The following is a 23287-nucleotide window of genomic DNA, read 5'->3' as shown; positions in this document are numbered from 1 at the left end:
TAAATTTTCTCAATTTTACAAGCCGCTGCAAATTTAATTTTACTTCTTAAAAAACAATTTTTGCATTTCTTGAAGAAAAATTTAAGCACAAATATTAACGATTTTTTAAAGATTAGTTGCAAAATAGTTTGCCTTCTTTTCTTGCGTTCCTTTCTTTTTTTAATCACATGCGCGCCGATTGCCGGTTCGTAATATAACCGTGCGACGTGTTCCGGGTAATGTTCGCAGTGTACACTTCAATGCAGAGCCGATCCAAACGTTTTTGAATGGGCCGGCCCCAGTTTTGCCACTGCTGACAAATGTCGCTACGAAGCATGGCACTAATGACACTCGCTTGCAGACGCCTTTTCTCCGGTCGCATCCTCCAGCCCGACGCTTTCGTTCACTCGATACGTTCCGGGCTTTGCCATGCGTCCAGCGCGCCTGGTTCACCTCCTCAGGGCCTCGACACGGGAATATTGCTTTATGATCCCTTTACTCGCGACAAGAGGCCGTTCGTGTTGGAATCCGGGCGCGTCGTGAAATGGTACTCTTGCGGCCCGACCGTGTACGATTCGACCCACGTTGGTCACGCCTGTTCCTACGTCCGAATGGACATCGTGAGACGGATCCTGAGCAGATTCTACGACCTGGACGTGGTGCTGCTCATGGGCATCACGGACGTGGACGACAAAATAATCAACCGCGCCCGCGATCTAGGCGTCAGCTTCGAGGCGCACGCCCGAAAGTACGAACGAGAATTCTGCGAGGACTTGGAAAACCTTGGCGTTCTGCCCCCCACGCTGTTCATGCGCGTCAGTGAACACATCGAAGCGGTCGTCGAGTTTTGCTCTGCGCTTAGGGACAAGGGATTTGCCTACACCGCACCGGACGGATCCCTTTACTTCGAGCTGGCCAAGTGTCCACAGTACGCCGTGTTTCGCACTCCAGGAAGTGTGAGCGACGACCCCGAGGCAGTGAAAACCGCTGGCAAGAAAGATGCTCGGGACTTTGCCTTGTGGAAAGGCGCGAAACCTGGAGAGCCTCGCTGGGATGCTCCGTGGGGGCCCGGGCGGCCCGGATGGCACGTCGAGTGTTCTGCCATGGCGAGCACCATTTTCGGCTCGTCCATTGATCTCCACACAGGAGGCAGGGACCTCGCGTTCCCCCACCATGAAAACGAGCTGGCGCAAAGTCGGTGCTACCACGGTGTGTCCAAGTGGGTGAACCACTGGCTTCACACCGGGCAGGTGCACGTGTGCGGGCCCGATGGCAAGCCGACGAAAATGGCCAAGTCGCTTGGCAACGCCATGCCTCTGCGGGAGTTCCTCGGGACTCACTCTGCCGACGTTTTTCGAATGTTCTGTCTCCAAAAGGCCTACAAAGCAGACGTGCTTCTCGCACCGGACTTCCTTCGGGGTGCTGAAGGCTCCCTGCAGGCGCTGAACGATTTCTGTGCTAACGCCAAATCATACGTCCGGGGTCAGGTGCCCACAGCGCAGATAATAGAGCGAGAGCTGTACGACCTACTGAATCGAACAAGGTCGTGCATACAAGATGCTTTTGCTGACGATCTCGACTACCCAACAGCTGTGTCGTCTGTCCAGCACCTGGCATCAGAAATCAACGCTAGGCTTCAAGCACCGTCTAAAGATGTTCAACACAGTCTCAGTGATTCCAGCAAAGCGGCAGTGGCTGCCTGTCTCGAATTCGTCACCAACTTCTTCTGGAACTTGGGGCTAGAGTTGGCCTCTGTTCAGACACGTAATGTTGCAGGTTCTTCGTCAACACTGGCTCGAGTTCTTGATGACACAGTGGCGTTCAGGGCAACCGTGCGAGCCCATGCCTTGGAATCTAAGGACAAGATGCTCTTACAAGCTTGTGATGTTTTGCGTAGTCAGCTGGAGGGTGAAGGTGTGAAAATGAAAGACAGGAAAACGAATTCCACTTGGGAGTTTCTAGCAGGCACTCCCACAGAAATGAAAAGCAGATGACGCGGGCTGAATGTGTTTATTGAGTGCTTCACTTGTCGATTTCTCCGAGGTACACTTGCTTGTCACTTGCAACAGAGAGCACTGCAGGGGCAACAGAAAAGATAAAGGATCTGTTAGAACTCCATCTGCAGCTTGGCATGCTATCACACTGCTTAGAACCTGCATACAAAAAGAATACTATGCAGATGCATGAACAGTCAACCCTCAGTGGCACGATGACTACATTTGTTACTGCTTGCATGGTTCTCACAATGTTATTACACACTGAAAACCTGGTACCAATGTCAACAGCCTTTTCCTGTCCACATAAGAATTAATTCTCATCTGTAAAACAAATGATGTGAAGGATACTTTCAACACAGTGAGCAACTAATCCTGCCTCATTCTGCTATCTGCTTTCCTAGTGAACTCAAAGCTCCACAGTGGCTGCTCCAGAGTTGTAGTTATACAGAATTTGTGAGCTGTGCAAATATACCTTCTGCCCAAGCCATTTTGAAAAGGTAAATCTTTCCATGTGCATGGGTGGCTGCATTTAGACTGGCTTCACTGTTCCTTTTCATAAACACTTCAACCATATGCTTAGCTGATTCAATACCAGGGGTTCTCAAAGTTTTGTCTTGTGGAAGCCAAGTGGCTTCTAAAACGTGCCCAGGAACCCTGCCTATCTTGGCTTTCACTGCTTCCTGCCTAACATGGATGCAAAAACAAGTACACAGTTGCACAGCCCCTTAAAAAATGGCAAAATTCGATTAATAATGACTCAGTATAGTGAAATGGCCTGCTATAAGCAACTGCAGTATGGTCAGTCCCCAAATAAAGTGGATAAAGGGAAGATTGGGGTTGAGGCATGCGTGTGTTAAGGTGCTCAGGGAACCCAAGGGTACCACGGAACTCGGTCTGACAAACGCTGTTCTATACTTTATGTAGTGTACTGCTATCCCTAGTAGTTGCAAAAGTCACTTGCCAATTGGCTCTTTCGGATGAAATTGGACATCATTGACTGAGCCGTTGTGGCCCGGCAGTTTGTACAGCAGGCGGCGGCTGGTGGTGTCCCATATGTGCACATAGCGATCAGCCGAACCGGCCGTAACCTTGCTGCCATCTGAAGACCATGCACATCGCAGCAGGTTCTGAAAAATGGTAAGCAAGAAACAAGACAAGTATTCATTAGATATGCACTAAAGGCATCAAACTTTCCACCAGGTCAGAAGTGGTGGCACTGATTCCCCACTCCTCGCTGCATCAAGGATTCATGCTCATGACAGTACCAAGACTCGAACCACTGAAACATACATATTACGGAGCTGTGAGCACAGGTTTGAGGCCTGCGCTTGCTCCAAGTTAATGATGTCAGTGATGTTCACAGTATAAATCACTCTCACACAAAACCCTGAGAAACAAACAACAGTAATGTTCTCAGTTGGGGAATGAATGACATTAGAAAGGGGGAGTGGGGCTTTTAGCTCATGAGGGCACTTTCATTGCTCTTAATCAATCAACAATAAATAAAACAAAAACTGTATTCTAAGCCAGTGAGTTAATAAAAGAATGCCACAGCTGTTCACACATCACCAGAAGCCTGTCGTCTTATTTTGGTGGCATATGTGTGAGGTCGTATAATGGCTTGATAGTATCTGCGACTGTATTAAGCAGGAACTAGGCGTTTTCAAGACAATAAAAAGAAAAATCATGCTGATGCTGGTGCACATGTTGTCCTTTGCCAATGTTCCAGAATGCTCTTCATCTTCACAAGTTTATTATTCAGAGACACTAAGTTCAATGTACCTTAATGCAACAAAATAGTAACTGCGCTCTATGTCCAAACATAATATACTATGTCATTGTTAAATGGTGTCACAAGGCATGGCCTTTTTCATATTAAAATTCTTTGTTTTCAAATTCAGTTAACATTATTGTGAGCATAAGTATGCTAAACTAAGATATGCAGACCACAGTGGTTTTGATCAGGCAGTCCAAGGCACCATCCTCGGAGCAGATATTTGAATTATCTAGTGAGAGATATCAAGTTGCATGCCAGCAAACAAGGATTTAAGGAGCAGCATTTGCTCTCACACTTTTGTGTGATGTATCCACAACAACTTTGCTCCCATATGCGGGCTTCAACAGCCCCCAAATGGGAACCTAACACCACATGCGCAAAATGCCGGAATGCAAAAATGTGCACATAAACTGCTTTCGCAAAAAAAAAAAAAAACGATTTGGCCAAGTTCAACAGTGCTAAATGCATGAAAATACCTTGCAAGGCTTACGGCACTGTGAGTTAACTGGCACCGAGATCATGAGCTCCCCAATGGTCAGTCATCCTGTGCTTAACAAATGTGGTGGAGGTATGCAGTCAGTCCCAATGCTTGCCCCCTTTGTCAAAAGTTTAGAGCCCAGGGAACGACATCATGTGGCTTGCAATGCATCCTTAGTGATCAAAATGTCCTGAAGGTAAGAAAATTTCTGGTCCAGCCCCCACCAATGTGTAGGGCTTCCACGAATGCTACACGAGTCCCGCAACACGGCTTAGAAGCTAACTTCCTAGGCTCTAAACTTTTGACAAAGGCTGTACGTGCCACGGCCATTGCGGAAACTATGGAAAATATAAAGTGACACAAGCCGTCAGCTTCCACCAAATAAAGGCTCTCAGTTTGCCACAGGTCTGCATGCAGGTATGTATTGGAATGAGAAGAAGAAAGCATGAAACGAAGCATACCTTCTCAAAATTGTGCATGTGTCCCTGGAGGATCTTGACACATCGCTCTTGCGGGGCAAAAGGACGAACATCCCAGATTCTTACTGCAAAAAAAGGTTGCTCAGCTTCAATAAATGCTTGCCACAACAGCTGTCTCACACAAGACAGCCACTAAACTGCTGAGTCAATAACACATTTGCACACAAAGCACAAAAATACTCAAGGGCAGAAAAAAAATTAGCCGACACTAAGGCAGTGATCGAATATCGAGTGTTAACACACCTAACATAGGTCGACAATTCAAATCCCTGCCGCGAGCTAGACTGTAACTTAACTAGTACGTTTATGCTGCATAAAACACGAAATCGTATGCCACCATCCTGAACACTCTGCAATAAACAGTTGAGCCGCAATGTTCATACAAAGATTCGTAAAGGCGTAGAATTCAGAGTATACATAGGTCGCCAGTTCGAATCCCTGCCGTGAGCTAGGCTCTCACTGAACTAGTAAGTTTTGCTGCACGAAACGCTGAATCGTACGACACCATCCAGAACATTTTGCGGAAAACGTCTGGCCCACAAATTTTACACGAATGTCGGGACTAAGTGGCCCAACTTTGGCACCTGCCAGACAGGGATATATATACCGGATCGGCATGGTTTAGAATCTAGTTGTCGTGCTTGGGCATCACGCTGCTGCCTGTAATCTTATTCCATTATGTAACCACCTCGGTTAACATGGCAGCCACTGGGATACAATGTCGCTGCTATGGAGGCTGCCATCTTGGATTCTATCCGCGAAATCAGCGTAACTCAGAGGCTCGAAACGCCACCAGTAGAGCTAACGCTCTCTAACTTTAGCTGTGTTGCATGTGACATAATCAGTACACTCCCAGCAGAACTGTTGCATCTATCAACACTTGATCACTGAATGCATAAAATATCTATATGTAATTCCTATAATGCAAGCCATTCATTTCACATCTCCACCCATAACCTCTCTAGCACCACTCATATGGCCTTATGGATGAATAGAATTTGAGTTTTGCTGCAGCATCTTTTAACTTTGTTAACTTCACCTCCCAAAACAAGCAGAATGCTTTTGAAAGAACCTCTAATGCTTGAAAATCTGACATCTAGGATGTAGCCTAGTCTGTCATAGCCTGGACACTGTAGGAGAGACATAAGCCAAAGGCTACCAATCAGATGTGTTAACCCTTAATTAAGTTAATGAACACGCAAATACCATGCTGCTTTCAGGAGCCAACGCATAACTTCCTTTGCAGAATGTGCATTTCAGAAGGACTCAACTTTCGAAATCAATCCATCTGCATGGATTGGTGCATGTTTATCCTAGACCTCTTCCACCAAGAAATATTACTGAACATAGCCTAAACATATATCGCACCGATGTTTATTGTTGTGCACATGACACAATTCTTTTGCCTTCACAGACTGCTTTTTGAGCTGCGCTGCTCCTACTGGTGCTGAGAGGGGCACGAAATGACACCGACGCCAAAATCAACGGTAACATGTGCCCAGAACAGGTACTGCTAGGGAGAGGCATAGGCCTGTGATTCCATGCTCGCTGCCGACAGCACTTGAGTACTAACATGTGTTGTCCATGGAGTTTGAAAGGATGTATGAGCCATCAGGGCTGAGGGAGAGGCCAGTGATGGTGTCGAGATGGCCCACCATCTTGTACAGCACCGCATTCTTCCTCAGGTCCCAGACCTGTGAATGCGTACACAGTGAGCTTAGTAACACAAGAAAAACATGCAAAAGAGGTGCCACATCAGAGGTATTATAGCAAGCGATAAAAATTAGACACTAAAAATGAGCACATTAAGAGAGTAGTCTGCTGATGTCGCACATGCCAATGCAGGTGATAAGATTGCAACACTCTTTTCCATGATGCAATGGGAGTGCAAGAAGCTTTCCAGGTGGCTGTCCTGCCTTCACAGAGCCAGGTGCTGCCGCTGCTCATTTTTCTGTGAAATTCTGTTCCTTTGACCCAGCACCACTGCCCAAGAGGCACTGATGATTTCGGATATAAAAAGAGAAATATCACACTAAACCGTAATACGTATTAGCAAAAGCCCCTAGCTGTGTGAAATCCAAGTATAAACGAGCTAGTGGTTACTAGGCAGATGTTTTCACATCTGCTCCTTTGAGAGAAGCAGCATTCTGTACAGGCAGCTGCCAAAGCGTACAGAATATGAAAGCTATGATAAAAGTGCATTTTCTGGCAGCCTGGTATCCAACATAGAAATGAATGGCGAAGCCTGAGCTTGTGTGTGTGAAATATGCAGAAGAAATTTCAAGTTCAGGTAGCACACCTATGTCACGGGAAACAGCAGCTCTTTTCAAACAACGACTTTGTTCTGCGAACTTCTGAAGACTCCTGTACAAGGTACACCACAACCTTTGTGTGAGGCAAGCACCAATAGTCGAATACAACTCAAGAACTAAGTGCTGAATGCTCCTCAAAAGAGGCCCTCCGGTCAATGGCATTGTCCGGTTGCCATGACCTCGGGGTTAATCCGCTTAATCCACAGTTAATCCCTTTGTACCAATGCAAGCCCTTGCAATGTCACGCTTGGAAATTCAAGCTAATGTAATCATGATGTCCCAGAAATCAGTCAACGCCATTGGCTTAAGGGCCTCCTTTGAGGAGCATCCGCTGCTTTGTTCTCGAGTTGTATCTGACTATACAGCTTTTCAAGAAGATGTCGAAGGGCACTGCTACATTAGAAACTGGGCTTAAAGAAAGTTAAATACCAAGCTCCCCCTGCTTTCCCCACAGCCCCAAAAAACAGGCTGCTCTGAAGGTCGTGAAACGGTCTATAGTAGATGCGGCTAGGTTAATTGGAATGTCTAGCATATTCATCTAATGAATGTTTGCATCCCTCAATTTTAGAATTTCGTTATTTTGAAACAAAGTTTCTTATAACTAGTTCTTGCTGGGTGAGTTGGTTCATGGCTATAAATTGACAAAAAACTGTACTACCACAAAAAAAAAAAAAACAGAAGATGCCAGTCCTGTCAACCTCATCTGCTGTGTCTGTCTTTTGAGTCAGCGTAATTTGTTGTCAATTTGAAAGAAAGTTTAACAGACTGATTGCATTGCAATTACATCAGCCAGTGGAATTACTTCTTTCATATTAATTGCCATGCTGAAAATTATCATAAGAACCATAGAAATGTGACTGCATCAACATAGTGCCATTTAATTATATGAGGGCATTAGCTGTGAATTTTAATTGTTTTCTTTTTTTCAGGATCTCTTCATTTTGTCAGTACGAACCATGTGATACGTTGCCTGCAATGCAGTGATCCCAATAAAGTGCTATAGTAGTAAGACGTCACAGTCATTGAAAAGGTGAAAACAGAGAACAGAAGTCGGCTGTACACTTCACCTTGATTTGGTTGTCGATGCCAGCCGAGAGCACCTGCTCAGCTGTGTCGTTGAAGGAGACTGCTGTGATCTGGTAGCTCTCTTGGTAGCTGTGCGCCGGGGTACGCTTCCGAGTGTCCCAGAGCTGGAACGGCAACAAAGGTGAGGTGAAGAAAGAAAAACAATTCACACTTTTCCCCGTCTCCCCTGATGCAAAGAAGTGACAGCCGTGCCGAACCCCAACCCCACCCAAACGAGTGAGCCTATCTACTCCCGGAAATATGCAAGACAACGAGATTGCAGGTGGTGCACCCCTCCGTCGAATGTACAGCCTTTGCCAAAAATACACAGCCCAGGGGGTCTTCTTCTGAGCATCGTAATGAGGTACCCTGGCACTGCTGGAGGGCTTAATGGGACACTGAGGAAAAATTAAAGGTGGCCTGTATTGACACACTACAGCATTCTAACAACAAAGTGACAACATCCACAGAAAGCGGAACCTATATAAGCTAGAAAAGGCCAAAAAATAAATACACACTGCTGTCATCATCACCGGCCAATTTCACAACTGCCCGCGCCAACACAGTTTTTTGGGTACGGATCCCTAAAGCATGGCTATACCTCCCTTCAATTCAAAATCGTGAACCAGAGTCCCTTTTGTGTAGATCTTGAGTTTGAATCGAGTGATGGCAAAATTTTGAAATACAATTTTCTCAGCGATCAATGTGTCTTTTCCTGCCAAACTAAGATCAATATAGTACTCAGAAAATGGCATGGAATCAATTTTTACCGAGAACAAGAATTCGATGGACTGCCCTCAGCTTCTTCTTAAAAGGACACTGAGGAGAAATTGAACTTGGCTTGTATTCAGAGATTACCATGTTCTAATCACAAAAAATACCACCTTCACTGAAAATGGAACATTTAAAAGTAGGGATTGGACTACTTTAAATCCAGGCCATTTTGTCAGCCCGAGGAGTCAATTTACCAGCAATAACATAACACACAAATGGTCGTACATATAGCTTAACTTGCAGAAAGAAATGACAATGCCATTTTAAAAGCAGCGGCAGTAAAATGATGCAACTGGCAGACAAAAAAAAATGACGGTAAACTTGCATAGTTAGGCCAAGTGCGAATTAGGTGTGCTAGCATTGTGTCGCCACTGTTTTGCGACGTTTATCTTGGTTTTGCACTCTTTATCATGGTTATGATTTGTTGTTCATGAAAGCCATATGATAAAAGTGATGTATCATGTGTATACAGCGTGTTATGTGTGTTTGCATGGCATAGATGAAGCACAGTAGATACATGACAAAATGTGCATCATAGTCATTCTATGCATGGATATCAGTCATGGTTACTCTGAAGAAGTGGTGCGGACCTAACGAATCTTCCATAGGATTAATGCATTAAAAGCCTCAATTACACGACAGAAAAATATGCACATCCCACTTCGTACGACGGCTGACGGGAACTGTCCAGAATGGCGTTTATACCAGCATGAAGTTACTGTACAGGCAACAAGACTAGATGCTTCTATGATCACAGGAGGTTAGTGATCATAGAAGCGCGTTTTCCGCTGTGGCTTCAGTGCGGAGCATGTGAGGCCTAGCGACATCAAATGCGCCGGAAACGAGCGGCGAATGGTCACCTGGCGGGCTGCGTTTCACTGCAGAAAGCGTGCCGCCAACGCATCCGCGTTGCAGGGGAACACCGCATTTTCTTTTTCCTCTATGATGCGAATTTCTAGTACGGACACAGCGCTGCCTGCTGCCGTGGAGTGACAGTGGTTCTCGAGGAAGTCTGAACAGAAAGACATGCTGCTGACATAGCCGTACTACGCGCCGCAAAGTGTCTTCGAAGAGTCGGAGCAGCCATATTTTTGGTGCGTCGTCCAAATCAGTGTTTTTGAGGTGCATGTGATGTCTACTTAATGCTCAGGGCCTCGTTTAAAGCCACCTCCTTGACATCGAAAAGCCTGGCTGAGCGCGGTCTCAGAACTATAATTCTCGTAGAACGAAAACAGCCGCTTTTATAACGCGCAGGGAAAAAAAATTTTAATTAACTTTTGAAAGGCAGAGTAGAGGTTCTACTGTGCTACACACGTGGGCAGGTGGCAGGTGGGCTGCCTGCCCAGTGGAGGACCGGAACGACAAATGGCTTTTTCTCTGAATATGGGCTTGACCGCTAGTGCACTAAAACACAAACTGAAGTTAGCTTCTAAAGATCGGTTGCCATATCATCACTGGTATGTTGGCTGGTTAAGGGAGTGATTGAGGCACCACTTGGTCTGCGTGCTGACTGCAGCGATGAAACTGCCACTGAACACTGGTGGTAGACAGAGGATCACACTTTTTTGTGACAATTATGCATGGCGCTTGTACATGCAGTGAAGAAAACTGGACGGGACACTTACACTCCGCCTCAAGGGTATGACGTGGTAGCATTTAATGCGCATGTATGCAGAATAGTTACTCTCTACTTTACATTCATAGACCTCCGGGAGTCCCCACACCACACCTGTCGCAGCGGTTAAGTAATGCATTACTGCCCTGTGATGGCAGGTGCTGCCACCGGTGGGGCTTGTGAGAACCAGTTTGCTCTTCCCGAGCAACCTCTCGCGACCAATCATTAATCTCACAGCCGCCTGCCATGGTGATCAGTTTGCTCGCAATCCGCTGGGCTGGGATGTTGCTTCTCCGGGGATTTTCGGCTCACAACGAAGACAACGATGCCGGATTTTCGGCCGAATGGAAGCCTTAACGCTCTCGTGTTAAAGCCGCTTAAGCATTTAACCTCCCTGAGTGGGCGATAACAACGAACAGCACTATGCTAGCAGATGGTGTTTGGTAAAGTGTTGGGCCTCCCTGTCTGCAGAGGTGCGCAAGGTAGTGGAGCAATGCCTGAAAACGTACAACTGCACTACTTGATCCAATGGTAACATCGTCTCGTCACGCTCCTCGCTTCTGTACCTTGTTACTTTCTCCTTTGGCTGGCTGTAGCTCTCCCTCAACAGCCAGAAAGCTGTGATGCGCATGTCAAGAGTACTGACCTTTCTTGGCGAAAAACCGTATTTCGAAAATTTGATTCACCGTACTTTCATCAGTGTTTTTTGCTTTACAACAAAAAGTCCAACCCGTTTATAAACTAGAAAAGATCAGGAAACAAAATCTAGGGGTCACTATAACCGACTGTTTTCGCAAGTAGATTGCAGCGCGTCGACAATGCTTTTTTTTTTTATATGAATCCCAGAAGGTAGACTACACTGCCTTTCACTTCAAAACGGCGATCATGGAATCCTTCTTGGTGTAGGCACGAGCTTGAATTTAGTGGCAGGAAAATGTTGAAATGTGATTTTACTTGCATTAAATGTGTCTTCTGCTGCCTGACAAACATTAAGACACGTATAGAGAGACACAGAATCAATTTCCGATGAACAAAAATTGAATGCAATCATCTTCAGCGTCCGTTTCAGCTCCGATGCAAAACAAGCTACATGGCAGAGCATAGAAGCAAATACAGTGTGCTGTTTGCTTTTGACAAAGGCTCCACCTTAAAGCTAAGGCACACCCGTGCAACAAGACCTGTGGGTGTTTGGTGAACATGGGAGTTTTCGGTCCTGACACATTATGTCATCAACACCACTTACCTAGAGGCAATCTCTATTAAAGCTTCCATAGTAAAGGAAAGGATTCACAGTGAGATTGCATGTGCTTTAAATGTTCTTTGTAGTTCAACAAGGTTAGCAGAAAAAAAAATGGGACAAAAAAAAGTAAAACTTCAAGACTGTAAAGCTTATAGACTGTAGACATTAACTTTTCAGTTGCAAGGTATTGCCTTTGTAATAATAAATAGGATATCACTGCAGATCAATCATCACGTGGTAGTATTCCCCAACAACTGCTAAGTAATTTATAATTCAATTTGTTCTCTCGTGCTGTTTCAGTTTCGGTTCCAACAGCCAAACAATGACTGTGACGTCAAAGGTCAGTATAGGTCACATAAGGTATGAAGAAACTGCGATGTAATCACTTCTGCATCATTTTAAATCACCAAAAAGCTAATTTCAGCTCGCCTGCAAACAATGAAGAAGCAGCAATTACAGTGCAGCTTTATTATGCCCGAAAGACCTATAATGATCTTTGATGTCACAGTCATTGTCTGGCTGTTTAAAAGAACCAAAATTGAAAGAGCATAAAGAAGAAATTGAATTATAAAATATATTTAGCAGTCGTATGGGAATACCAAATAGTGATCTATCGGTAGCAGCGCTTAAACCTGCTTCTGGCTCCACTGGAGGGAGTCCCTAGTGATTCGAGCACAAGTGGAGAGGGAAAAAAATAAAGCTGCTGGCAGCCTGTTTTATACATTGTGCTGTAAAAAAGGGGGAAATCATTTTTAAAAGTGGTTGTTTGCTCAGTTTATGTCTCAGACCTGAAACAAATGATCCCCTAGCTCTGCCAGTGTGCTCGTTGTTGTAGCCTTGGAGCTAAGCAGCCAATTCTGGACTGACTCATGACGTGAGGGCACAGGTTACCCCTTGTCTTCCAACCTTTGTGCAGTGCAGTCAACTTTGTATTTTTCTGTCTCGTGTTTTAGAAATATGTTAATGACTCTTACTAAAAACTAAAAACCACAGCAAGATTTTCGAGAATATAAAAAAGAAATGTTCCGGCCACCAATGACAAGAAGAATAACAAATAGCTGCTTGCTTCGGATTCATCAGTCCTTACAATATTACCTAGAACGGGATGGGGGGGGGGGTCTAGACCTTTTGTCGATATTGGTGGGATGTCTGAGGCTCCCCAAGGCTTCCTGAGGCTCCCCCGACTTTAAACACTGACTAGTAGTAATGTTGTCCTACGCATCATTACAAACAAGAAAACATGTAACCAATATTTGGTGTTTATACTCCTTTAACATGACACTGGTGCCAGTATCGCATTAAGAGTCACCTTCAACTGTCTTGTGCTGACTTCGCTGAAGTATGATGCAACCAGCCCGTTGAGGTACCTTTGTGTTCTTTGCAGAGGTATATGGATACAAGGTATAACGCAAAATGTAATACGGTTAAAATTACAGACAAAAATGTCTACAAGAAAATGAGTTGAAGATCTTCAACAAATGCTTCAAAAACACACTGCCATTTTGTTCTTAAAGTTTACAAATGCGTCAAGATGATATTTCATTTCAGCACCTCTATCAGTACGAGTTACGGCATCAGAAGGTCTGACGTCAAGCTAACGTGTGTAACGACAGACAAAATGCAAGCTTCCTTGCAGGTTTCCTCCCTTCCCTATGCTATAGCATAAATTTTATAACATCACAAATAAAAAAAATTCAGGATCACAACAAATCAGGATGACGCTCAAGCAAGAACTGCACGGTTAAAAACTGTTTTGACAAGTTAAACAAGATACTGTGGCATAATAAGAAATTAAAAGCAATGCCACCAGGGCACATCAGCCTGTTTCTCTCGTTTTGAAGGTGAGAAAATGCATACCATACCTTGAGGGTGCTGTCGTCGCTGCCACTGCAGATGAGCTGCGGCCCCCTGCGGGCAGGGTGGCAGGCGTTGACATACAAGGTGTGACCCCTGAGCCGCTTGATCCTCACACCAACATGGGTGTCCCAGACGCCAAGAGTCTTGTCTGTGGACGCCGTGAACAGCAGACTGCATCGACAAGCATAGCTCACTTTAACACCAACACCACTGTTATGTTTCGCAAGAAGAGATTCGTCTGGTCATCAGTGGAAAGTTACAAGTGAGTGCACTACTTGCTTCGAGCAGCAAGAATTGCAGCTGTCAGACCACGTGCGCCCCGCGAAGCAACCGCATGAAAACATATGGAGGCAGAACGTTGGACACCAGCTTTCTTCATATTACTGTCTGCAGGCTTGTCAACTGCCACATCGGAAATTGGCACAAAGTAACAGCTGGAACTGCACGTAAAGCCCAAATCTTATTCGGCAAATTTAGGCGTCTAGACAAGGGTGTGCTGTCACTCTAAGCTAAAAGCCTTCACCGACTGGTGGCCGGACAAGAACAGGCTTGCTAGGAATGTGTCATGAGTCACATGACCAAAGGATGTGTGGATTCATACACTACCAGAGGTATCAGTGTGTGAAGTGGCGGGGCTCCATGTGCCAGTGGGCAGTGGTACGTGTTCTTTTGGCATGTCAAACTTTTTCCCTCTATGCTCTGTCACTATGGACAGCTCCCATTTTCATTCCTGCCAAAATAATAAACTGTTCCTAAGTTTTCAGATCCTCGGCCCGTCCCTGCCTCGGTGACTACATGCTGATGGCACAGTGTTAAAGGCCCATCATCTCACCCGTTACATTATTACCCTTATGCCGACTCCCACTTAAAGGGACACTGAGGAGAACTCTATCAAAATTTTTTTGTTAGCAAAATCTGACAGTTCGCCATTTCATGGCTTTGTTGCCGCTTGTCCGGGCGCGAAAGATGCATTTATTTCAAAGAAATTTGGATTCGAAGTTGAAAAAGTTTTTCCTGACCCTCTGATTCGAACTCAGGAAACTCTTATGACGTCACAGAAAGGAGTGACGTGAATCGTCACGTAAACGCAGACTCCGTGATTTCTGACGGCTAGCGGTGCTGTGCGCAACCTTCCTTTGCAAGCCTCAGAGATTCGTGACTTCCACAAAGTAAGGAAAATTCCTCCAAGGTGGCGCCTCTTGTCCAAGGAAGTCATCACGCTTGTACTTGCGAGATTGGCCTGTGGCGGCGATACCTGTATTTTGGTTCTTGCTATTTTCTACATTACAAGAGCTTTGTTTTCAGGAAGAGTGGCGTTTTTGTGATCAGGAGCTGCTATTCTATGGATACAAGCCAACTTCAATTTCTCCTCAGTGTCCCTTTAAGGCCCCAGCAGCATGATGCAAAAGCTTGAGCACCACAACCTTTGTAAAAATTGTGAATTGTGGGGTTTGATACTGAAGGCACACATGCGCTATGAGGGACAATGTAGTGAACGATTCTATTCCAGATTTATTTATACCACCTGATGTTCTTCAATGTGCGTTAAAATTGCACAACACAGGCGCCTTTTGATTTTCTCTTCCATCAAAACGCTGCTCGTGCAGCCGGGATTGAACTCAGGTCCACCAGCATGGTAGCCAAGCGTGCTAACCACTGACCGACTGCAGAGGTTTTCAGCTTGAACAAACAACAATCTAAACAAACTACTACAAAGAACATACATTTTTTCAAAGTTGAACACAAAGTGCTAGAATTTAAAGTTCAGTGACTTGTTAGCAGGCTGTAGCGAAAACATGACCACACAAACATCTGACAAACAGGAGCCAGCATAGGAGCACTTGCTATACTGCTGATATACAATAACGTTTTCCAAAATGAAGTTAGCTGCGACTAAGCAACTGTGTGTGTGTGTGTGCCTTTTATTCATCACACAAATGTCAGCTTCCTCACAAAAATAGTTAGATGTCATTGATCGGAGGGACATTTGTAGAACAACTTTGCTTTTATACTTTTATCCGGCCCCAAAGCTGAAAACACTTTGAAGCCTAAACAGCAATACACTGGATACAGTACTCTAGAATAGTAGCTCTGTGGTCACTATTCCGACATAGGAACAGCCATGCACTATCAAGAGCGACACATATATTCCACTCACCTGCCATCTGTTGAGAAGTGCATGTCCAGGACAGCCCCTGTGTGGCCGGTGAGGACTCCAAAATTCTCGCATTCACCCAATGTGTTCCAAAAAACTGCGAAAGTTGGAGACAGACACAGCGACAAAAGCAATGCTTAGAAATACAGTTCTGATGTCTCTTAAAAGTGGATGCTCACAGATCTGCCTGTCGAAGCCGGACGTCGCCAGGTACGTGCCATCTGGATGAAACTTGCCGCAATAAATTTCTCCCTGGTGTCCAGTCAGAAGCATAATGGGTGCCTCTAAACTGGATGTCCGATTAATATCCTGAAAAGAAAAAAAGAGTGCCACTTTGAGATATAGCAATAGCCACTGACGCATCGCAATGCAATGAAAAAGCAGGTGTGGGAATATTTTGCTCGCATTTAGACTGGTCCTTTTCACTGCGCCTTCCAGATTTCACCCCTATTTTTCAAGCAGAGTTTCGAGCAGTTGTACTTTCTCTACGCAAGCTAGACCCTTCTATTACAGCAGTTGCAGCAATTACTGATTCTTTATCTTTGTGTTCGTCCCTCGCTGCACATGTTGACGGTCCCATTTTAACAACTTTCTTATCCCTACTTCCTCCGCATTTGAGCCTTGTTCATTTAGTACGGGTTCCCGGTCACAGCAGTGTGACAGTAAATGAGATTGCTCACAATCTCACAAAGGCTTCCCTCAGCGGCCCCATGTTGCCAATCATCCCGGCTACAGCCTATATTACAGCATCTAGATTTCGGCGACGTGCGTTTTTAAGCACGCAAGGCACAACGCTTTTAACATCGACGGGTTATGAGCACCTTAAATATTATTGGAACAGGAAACTTTGTTGCTCTCGGCAGCTTGAAGTATCACTGACGAGGCTGCGCTGCCACATCCCCCCTCTAAATTTCTATTTGCACAAGTCGGGTTTGGCGCTCTCTCCCCTTTGTGCATTTTGCCGTGAGCCTGAATCATTAGAACATTTTTTGCTGTATTGTCGCCGATTCAACTCTCTGAGAAAAAGGTTGCTGGAGGAGCCCTTGCAGTATCCTGGCCTTAGTTTGAGCAGCCCGCTCTTGCTATCATTTGGCGCCACCACATTTGGGTTCAGCCACAGATCTGTTTGTACCGCTGTTCTAAATTTCCTGATAGAATCTCACCAACTGCCTTGCTAAGTGTTCCAAACTTTTCTTTTCTATCAATTATTACATTTTGACTTAATCATTATTATTTAATCCCTCTCTTTATCTTATTCTTATCATTTTGAAATCAAAACTCTCATCCCTTTTCTGTTCATGAGGAACAATTCATCGGTGTTGCGCTCCCACGTGCTTTTCCTTTTTATTAACTGCGTTCAGGTGAATAGCTACCCGGTTCTTGGCCGATCACCCAGTGTGGGTATGTGCCATCTTTTGACAGGCTAACAACAACAACAACAACATCACTGATCCTAGAGCTCTGTCCAAAAGCAGCATTTATTGGCACTGCAGTTTTGACCACATAAGTCCCCCCTTTCTTTTAGGATTAACCCTCAGTGCCAAATGCTCCTTCAGGTTTTGATCAGACTAGCGCCAGCACATACCACCACAACATGTATGATCGTACATTGCAGCGTGGTTTTGTTTCCGTGCCCATTGCATCTCAATCGGTTAGGTATGGTATGGTTTGGTTAGGTTCATTGTAGTGGCTGTTGCCATTCTTTCTAGGCACAGCTTCGAGAGTGGTCAATTTTTTTATTTAAACACGCCTACCAGCAGAATGTCTAACTGCCGTTAGAGTTCCGCCCAGAAGTACCAATGTGTCACAAAATGTACCAATACTTGCTGCTCTGTGGCTTTGTTGTTCCGTGTGGGCAGAACTTTAGGCTAAAGAAACCTTCAGCGGGACAGAATTCCCGGCTGAAACAATGCGGAATTTGATCACAGAAGAGAACTTTATTAGACAGTTGGTGTTATCACTGATCTTGTCTAGGATCTTTGACCTGCAGTAGTTATCAGTTATTAGTCGATGTAGCATAAATGCTTGCTCTATGTTTGACTAAAATTAGCCGGTCAAAATTTGTGTACGATTAAGTTTCCTTTCGCGAATCAAGATGCGAACGATGCAGGTCATGATGGCAGAACGGGAAGTAAAAGCGTCACTTACTGCGAGCTGCAGCCGTTTGTTCTGATCGCTCGCTGAGATGAGATCATGCCGAGACTTCTTTGCAGGAACCAGGGCCAATTCGTTCGCCTTCCTCTTTTCCTGAGTCGAATAATAAGCCATGACTGCTGAACACTACCCGCGAACCTTATCCAATAGTTGCTTTCATGCACGATTTGTCAGTAAAACTGGGAATTCAGCGCATAACTTCACAGAACCGCGACACCGGCCCCGAACACACTTCAAGAAAACGCTTCAAGCAAACCGACAACAACGCGCGACTTCGGATAGCACTCCAGACGGCTACAAATGGCTACTTTTCAATCTTGTGTACAGTGTGGCCATCAGTTCTACAGAAACAACCGTAACAACAAAAATTGCCTCTGATAGCAGAAGAGTGGATGATCAAAAATGAAAATAACATAAACAATTCAAATAGCGACTAAAATAATGTAATTTTTATTTGACACCGTCCAGACAATGTGAACTGGAGAAAAATGGTTTTTTTTTAAGCATGACGTCAATATCAAGAGCGGTAGATTCGTGCGGAGGCTCCGTTGCTAGGTCGGCCCGGTTGCTAGGGCCACGACCACGATGTGCTGCTAGTCGATGGAGCTCGTGGATCGAGCAGGGGTGAGGGGTGAAAACAGGGTTACGGAGGTACAATAAAAGTTTGTGCTCTGAAAACCTGGGGAGGGTGGGGTGTAAGAGGAAAGACGCATGGAGATGTAATTTGGTGTCTGTCTCGCTAATTTTGTTTCACCCCTGAACCGGTGGACCCGCCTCTCAACTTCGAGTGTTGAAAAACACGCGCCGCGATCGAATTCTTCGCAATATATAAAGTCCCTGACCAGAAGGGCAGCACACAGCTCCAGAGCATACAGCTTAGAGGAAGGAACCCAGCGTCGATAAACTACAATGCCTAGCAGAGGAAGGCCACCTGGGAGGTGGAACAGAGAGACGAGCGAGCGCTACGCCTTGCGGCAAGCACGAAACTTTACGTGAGTAGTGATGTACTATGCGAAGTATGCATGCATGTGACGCGTAAAAAAAAGGATGTGTTCATTGATTGATTTATTGATTGGTAGATTTTTGCCTGTATATCACTTGAAAAGTGTAGCTAAAAAGCCTTTAAGGGTTCTGAGTTAAAGAAAGGTTCTTAGTTATTCCACCGCAAAGATTTGAAAAAAAATATTACATATTTCTAGCTATATTCCCTTGCTGGACCGCGCGCAGATTTGTGGACGCAAATTTTCAAACTTTTTTTGAAGCTTCACGAAGTAAGTGATGTCGGCTACATCAGAAATCCCTCCTGTACAGAATGGTAGGGTCATGTCGGGCCCAGAAAAAAAAAGAATCCGGCCTAAAAAAAACAAGAAATAAATATTGACGTCACGAATTCCTACTCTGACGCAGTGGAGGGTTTTACTCAGCTAGTGTACACTGAGTTCTCGTTGCGAAAACAGCTTCGGATGACAAAGAAAATGATTAATGTGGCATAAATTATTATTTTTGAAATTATTTTAAAAAAAAAGAGTAGGGCTGCAATTCTGTGGCATGGAAGTGTGCGCCGTGCGTTGATTCTTCAGACCTTTGACTCATTCATGTTATTTTTGTGAATTGAGGGGTTCCAAATATCCGCGCACAAATTTGCAGATTTTTCTCGATAGTGGTACATAGTGCGTATCTGAAATGAATATGGGTGGTTAAAGTAATAGCAGTTGTTCCTTTGTCTCAAATAAACTCTTCTTCAGGTCATTCTGAATACATTATTCTGATTTATGATCCCAAATCGGTCCCACATTCACATTCACATTGTCGCTCGAGCGAACCAATAAGGTACGGCGTTTGAACCGTTGGATGCAAAGCAGTAATTTTGGAGTCAGCACCTACGCTGAAAAGAAATCAAAACGCTGGATAAGTTTACACCTCCGGTGTCTTTGTCCAGCTGTGATTTCGGAGTTTGTTTTGAGTCTGAATAGTCCACGTTTAAAATAGAACGAAATAGAGCTGGAAGAGACCAGCTCGCATGTGTTTGCTTATTCACTTGGTCTATTTACACGCCATCAGCGGCTGTACACTGAGAGGGTACTCCAGGTTTGAATTTATAGTGAACGCCGCTTCATTTCTGTGGAAACGTCAAAGGTTCCAGTTGATAGGCGTTTAACATTGCTATGAATATCGCGCCGTAATAATACGGGGCCACGCTTGGGCGTTTCAACTGTTCTCTCGCCTTACGTAAGCGCCCTAGCGAAACTTACGTAAATATAAATAGACAGACTTCATGTTCGCTCTGTAACGCGTGATAGGACATTGATCGCAGAAGATTGAGTTGCATTGTTCTGATCGTGTCTATACGTTGACAGACGAAATTTTCGGCTGCTCCAACATTATGACGCCACCTTCCGAAGTACAGCTGGGCACCGAAGGTCATAATCAACGTCGCTATCTTCCACGCACTGATCTCCGATCAGCTCTTTTCTCCCCTCCAGACGGCCTGCTGCGCCCGGTTGGGTTTCTGATCTCTTAGAATCCATTCTGTTATCCTGAGAGAACATCGGTCACCTGCATGTTCTCAGCACTACGTGTATGCCCAAGTCAATTTCCACTTCTTGATTCCAGCTAGAATATCTTTAGTTCGTGCTTGTTCTCTAGCCCACTCTGCCTTCTTTCTGTCTCGTAACGTTGACCCTATTGACAGGAGTTAACCTCTGACAAATATGACTGTTGAATGAGTACTGTGATGCCCGTTTGCAGTGATCCGTCTTGCCAAAGCGGGATTTAATGGGCACGATCATTGTATCGGTATGCAAAAAAAAAAAGAAACTGTCCTTTAGGAATCCTGGAAACAGGAAGGACATTGCTAGGAATTCAGTTAAAGGTTTATAATTCGTGGTCCCATGGCTCAATGTGACATTCTCTGCAATGTCGCAAAAAAGTTCGATTAGTATCTATTGCAGTGCGACAGAAAATATTTTTGACGTAAGTTTTGTTACCATAGACTAGATAATAGGTGATTATGGTTTTGTTTCGGTTCTCGCCAACTTGAAGCGTCACCCACGGTCGTAATTTTCGAGTTTTCTCTGGTACCATGGCGTTGCTGCTGGCAGGCGTAGTCCCAGCCAGCACTACTCGAACGTCAACTAAAGCTTAATTATGCACGAAAACAAATTTATTTCCTTCCAAGACCACACTACACAAAAGTAGTACTTGCTTCGCCACACAGAACAAGTAAATGTGGCAAAACACTCTTTACGGAAGAGTAATGATTGGTTTTTTGGGGAAAGGAAATGGCGCAGTATCTGTCTCATATATCGTTGGACACCTGAACCGCGCCGTAAGGGAAGGGATAAAGGAGGGAGTGAAACAAGAAAGGAAGAATAGGTGCCGTAGTGGAGGGCTTCTGAATAATTTCGACCACCTGGGGATCTTTAACGTGCACTGACATCGCACAGCACACGGGCACCTTAGCGTTTTTCCTCCATAAAAACGCAGCCGCCGCGGTCGGGTTCGAACCCGGGAACTCCGGATCAGTAGTCGAGCGCCCTAACCACTGAGCCACCGCGGAAGAAGAGAGAATCAAGTTCTTGGCTGGTGCATCTTTCATGCTTGTATTTACAACCAAAGGCGCTATGAAAGGGAACACGAGAACTCGTGTTTCTCTTCATAGCCAGCACAATTTAACTGAGCACTTCGTTCGAGGCTATCGCCGTTCGAGAAGCGGAAGGACGCCTGCCTCACGTTGCCGCGTCGTCTGCATCAGTGACAGCCGAAATCACTCTGCCGCAAGAGGGATCCAAGACGCGTGAAATTGCGTGAGCACATTCATAGTGCATTAAAGCATCAGAGCTGGCATATTGCTCCATTCCAACAGTTTTTGAACTTCTGGTCGTCTGTGATGCACGGAGCCAAATCCAGGAGATAACGGTTATCAATGGATCCCCATGCCGCAAACTGGTAGAAGGGTCACGAAACGCTCTCACCCGCATTAATTCTCCCTAACCACGCCGGAAAACAGGGTCAGCTGCCGATTTAGCTGACGACGCGCTGGTCAGGAATGTCTCCGCTCTTCGAAAAGCGATAGCTGCTAAGCACGCATTCACGGCGCAGCACGCAAAGGCGCCTGATTGTCCCGATTGCCAAGAATGGCAAACGTTCTCGTGTTTCCTTTCATAATGCTTTGGTTGAGCTAACAAGGACTTCGCGGAAAGTGTCGACTCGGGGCGCTGAGCAATACACTTTTCATCATAATAACGCATCTGCGGATGCCCAGTGGTGTTGTTTGGGCGAACCTCCAAACGTCTGCAACTGCACCGTAATTTGAAAAATACTGATCCGGAGTTCCCGGGTTCGAACACGACCGCGGCGGCTGCGTTTTTATGGAGGCAGAATGCTAAGGCGCCCGTGTGCTGTGCGATGTCAGTGCACGTTAAAGATGCCCAGGTGGTAGAAATTATTCCGGAGCCCTCCACTACGGCACCTCTTTTTTCCTTTCTTCTTTCACTCCCTCTTTTATCTCTTTCTCTACGGCGCGGTTCAGGTCTCCAACGATATATATGAGACAGATACTGCGCCATTTCCTTTCCTCAAAAACCAATTATTATTATTATTACATCTGTTCCGCGTATGTCTAACCCCTCTACTCAGTTCTTCCACTGAAATCGGTTTGGCGCAATTAAAATGCAAGGCGGTACTTGAATATTCTAAAATTCATATAACAATATGTATTTTGCATTGTTTAATTGTCGAGTATTTTTAAATAACCTTATTATGCAATTTATTATTATATTTTTATTTTATAGTGTTCCACAGGTATCCATGACCGCCCTGATGTACTCTATTTGGGGCCGCACGTTGCTGCTCTCGACAATCAAATCGTGCGTCTCAGTTTTGTTAATAATCGCGATTGTTCTTACTCCGCTCGTTTATGGCGTTAGGCCTGCGATGGGCAAATAATATTTTAAAAATAGGCCAAATAAACACGCAGTGAAACTGGCGCTAATGATATGTATAAAGACTTCCTTTATTGTGGGACAGCGTATGGAGTTCGTCGGTTCGTTTGGCGGCGTCCGGTGTCACACCTGTGTTGATGCAAAGGGTCACAGTACGTGGTCACACATGGCCGGTGTTTATAATGAGGTGTTTGAGTAGGCATGATACGTGAAGTGTGCTCATGACAAGCATGTCATGTCATGTGATGTCACATACCATGCGAAGTCCCCAAATCGGAAGCGACGACCGACGCCTTGGCGGGCTCCTTGTGTTAGTATCGCAACCCAGGCTGGGCAATAATTGTCTCAATGTCCGCATATTTTTGTTCTTTTATTTTATAATTTTCTTGTCGGATGGGTTACGATGCACGTCAAGATGATCCTAGTAGTCATATTGCTCGAAAGCTTGCTCGTTGCGACAGC

The 23287-nt window shown here is 45.1% G+C and overlaps 2 protein-coding genes across 2 annotated transcripts; one reads left to right on the top strand and one right to left on the bottom strand.

Annotated features, from left to right (window-relative positions):
- Positions 1-178: 178 nt before the first annotated feature.
- CysRS-m (cysteine--tRNA ligase-like protein, mitochondrial) lies at positions 179-1978 on the top strand. Its single transcript, XM_077665759.1, has one exon. It carries the CDS (start codon positions 300-302, stop codon positions 1971-1973), a length of 1674 nt encoding a protein of 557 aa, XP_077521885.1. The 5' UTR covers positions 179-299; the 3' UTR covers positions 1974-1978.
- On the bottom strand, positions 1971-18157 carry LOC144132988 (U5 small nuclear ribonucleoprotein 40 kDa protein-like). Its single transcript, XM_077665760.1, has 9 exons — positions 17877-18157; positions 15908-16037; positions 15732-15825; positions 13579-13744; positions 8090-8212; positions 6284-6404; positions 4693-4775; positions 2938-3103; positions 1971-2054 (listed from the first exon to the last, which is right to left on the bottom strand). The coding sequence occupies exons 1-9, from the start codon at positions 17994-17996 to the stop codon at positions 2002-2004; spliced, it is 1056 nt and encodes a 351-aa protein (XP_077521886.1). The 5' UTR covers positions 17997-18157; the 3' UTR covers positions 1971-2001.
- Between the last annotated feature and the right edge of the window lie 5130 nt (positions 18158-23287).

This window comes from Amblyomma americanum, chromosome 5, assembly GCF_052857255.1.
Source record: "Amblyomma americanum isolate KBUSLIRL-KWMA chromosome 5, ASM5285725v1, whole genome shotgun sequence".
Taxonomy (NCBI): domain Eukaryota; kingdom Metazoa; phylum Arthropoda; class Arachnida; order Ixodida; family Ixodidae; genus Amblyomma; species Amblyomma americanum.
Note: the sequence above shows the minus strand (reverse complement) of the source record. Positions and strands in the feature narration are given on the sequence as shown.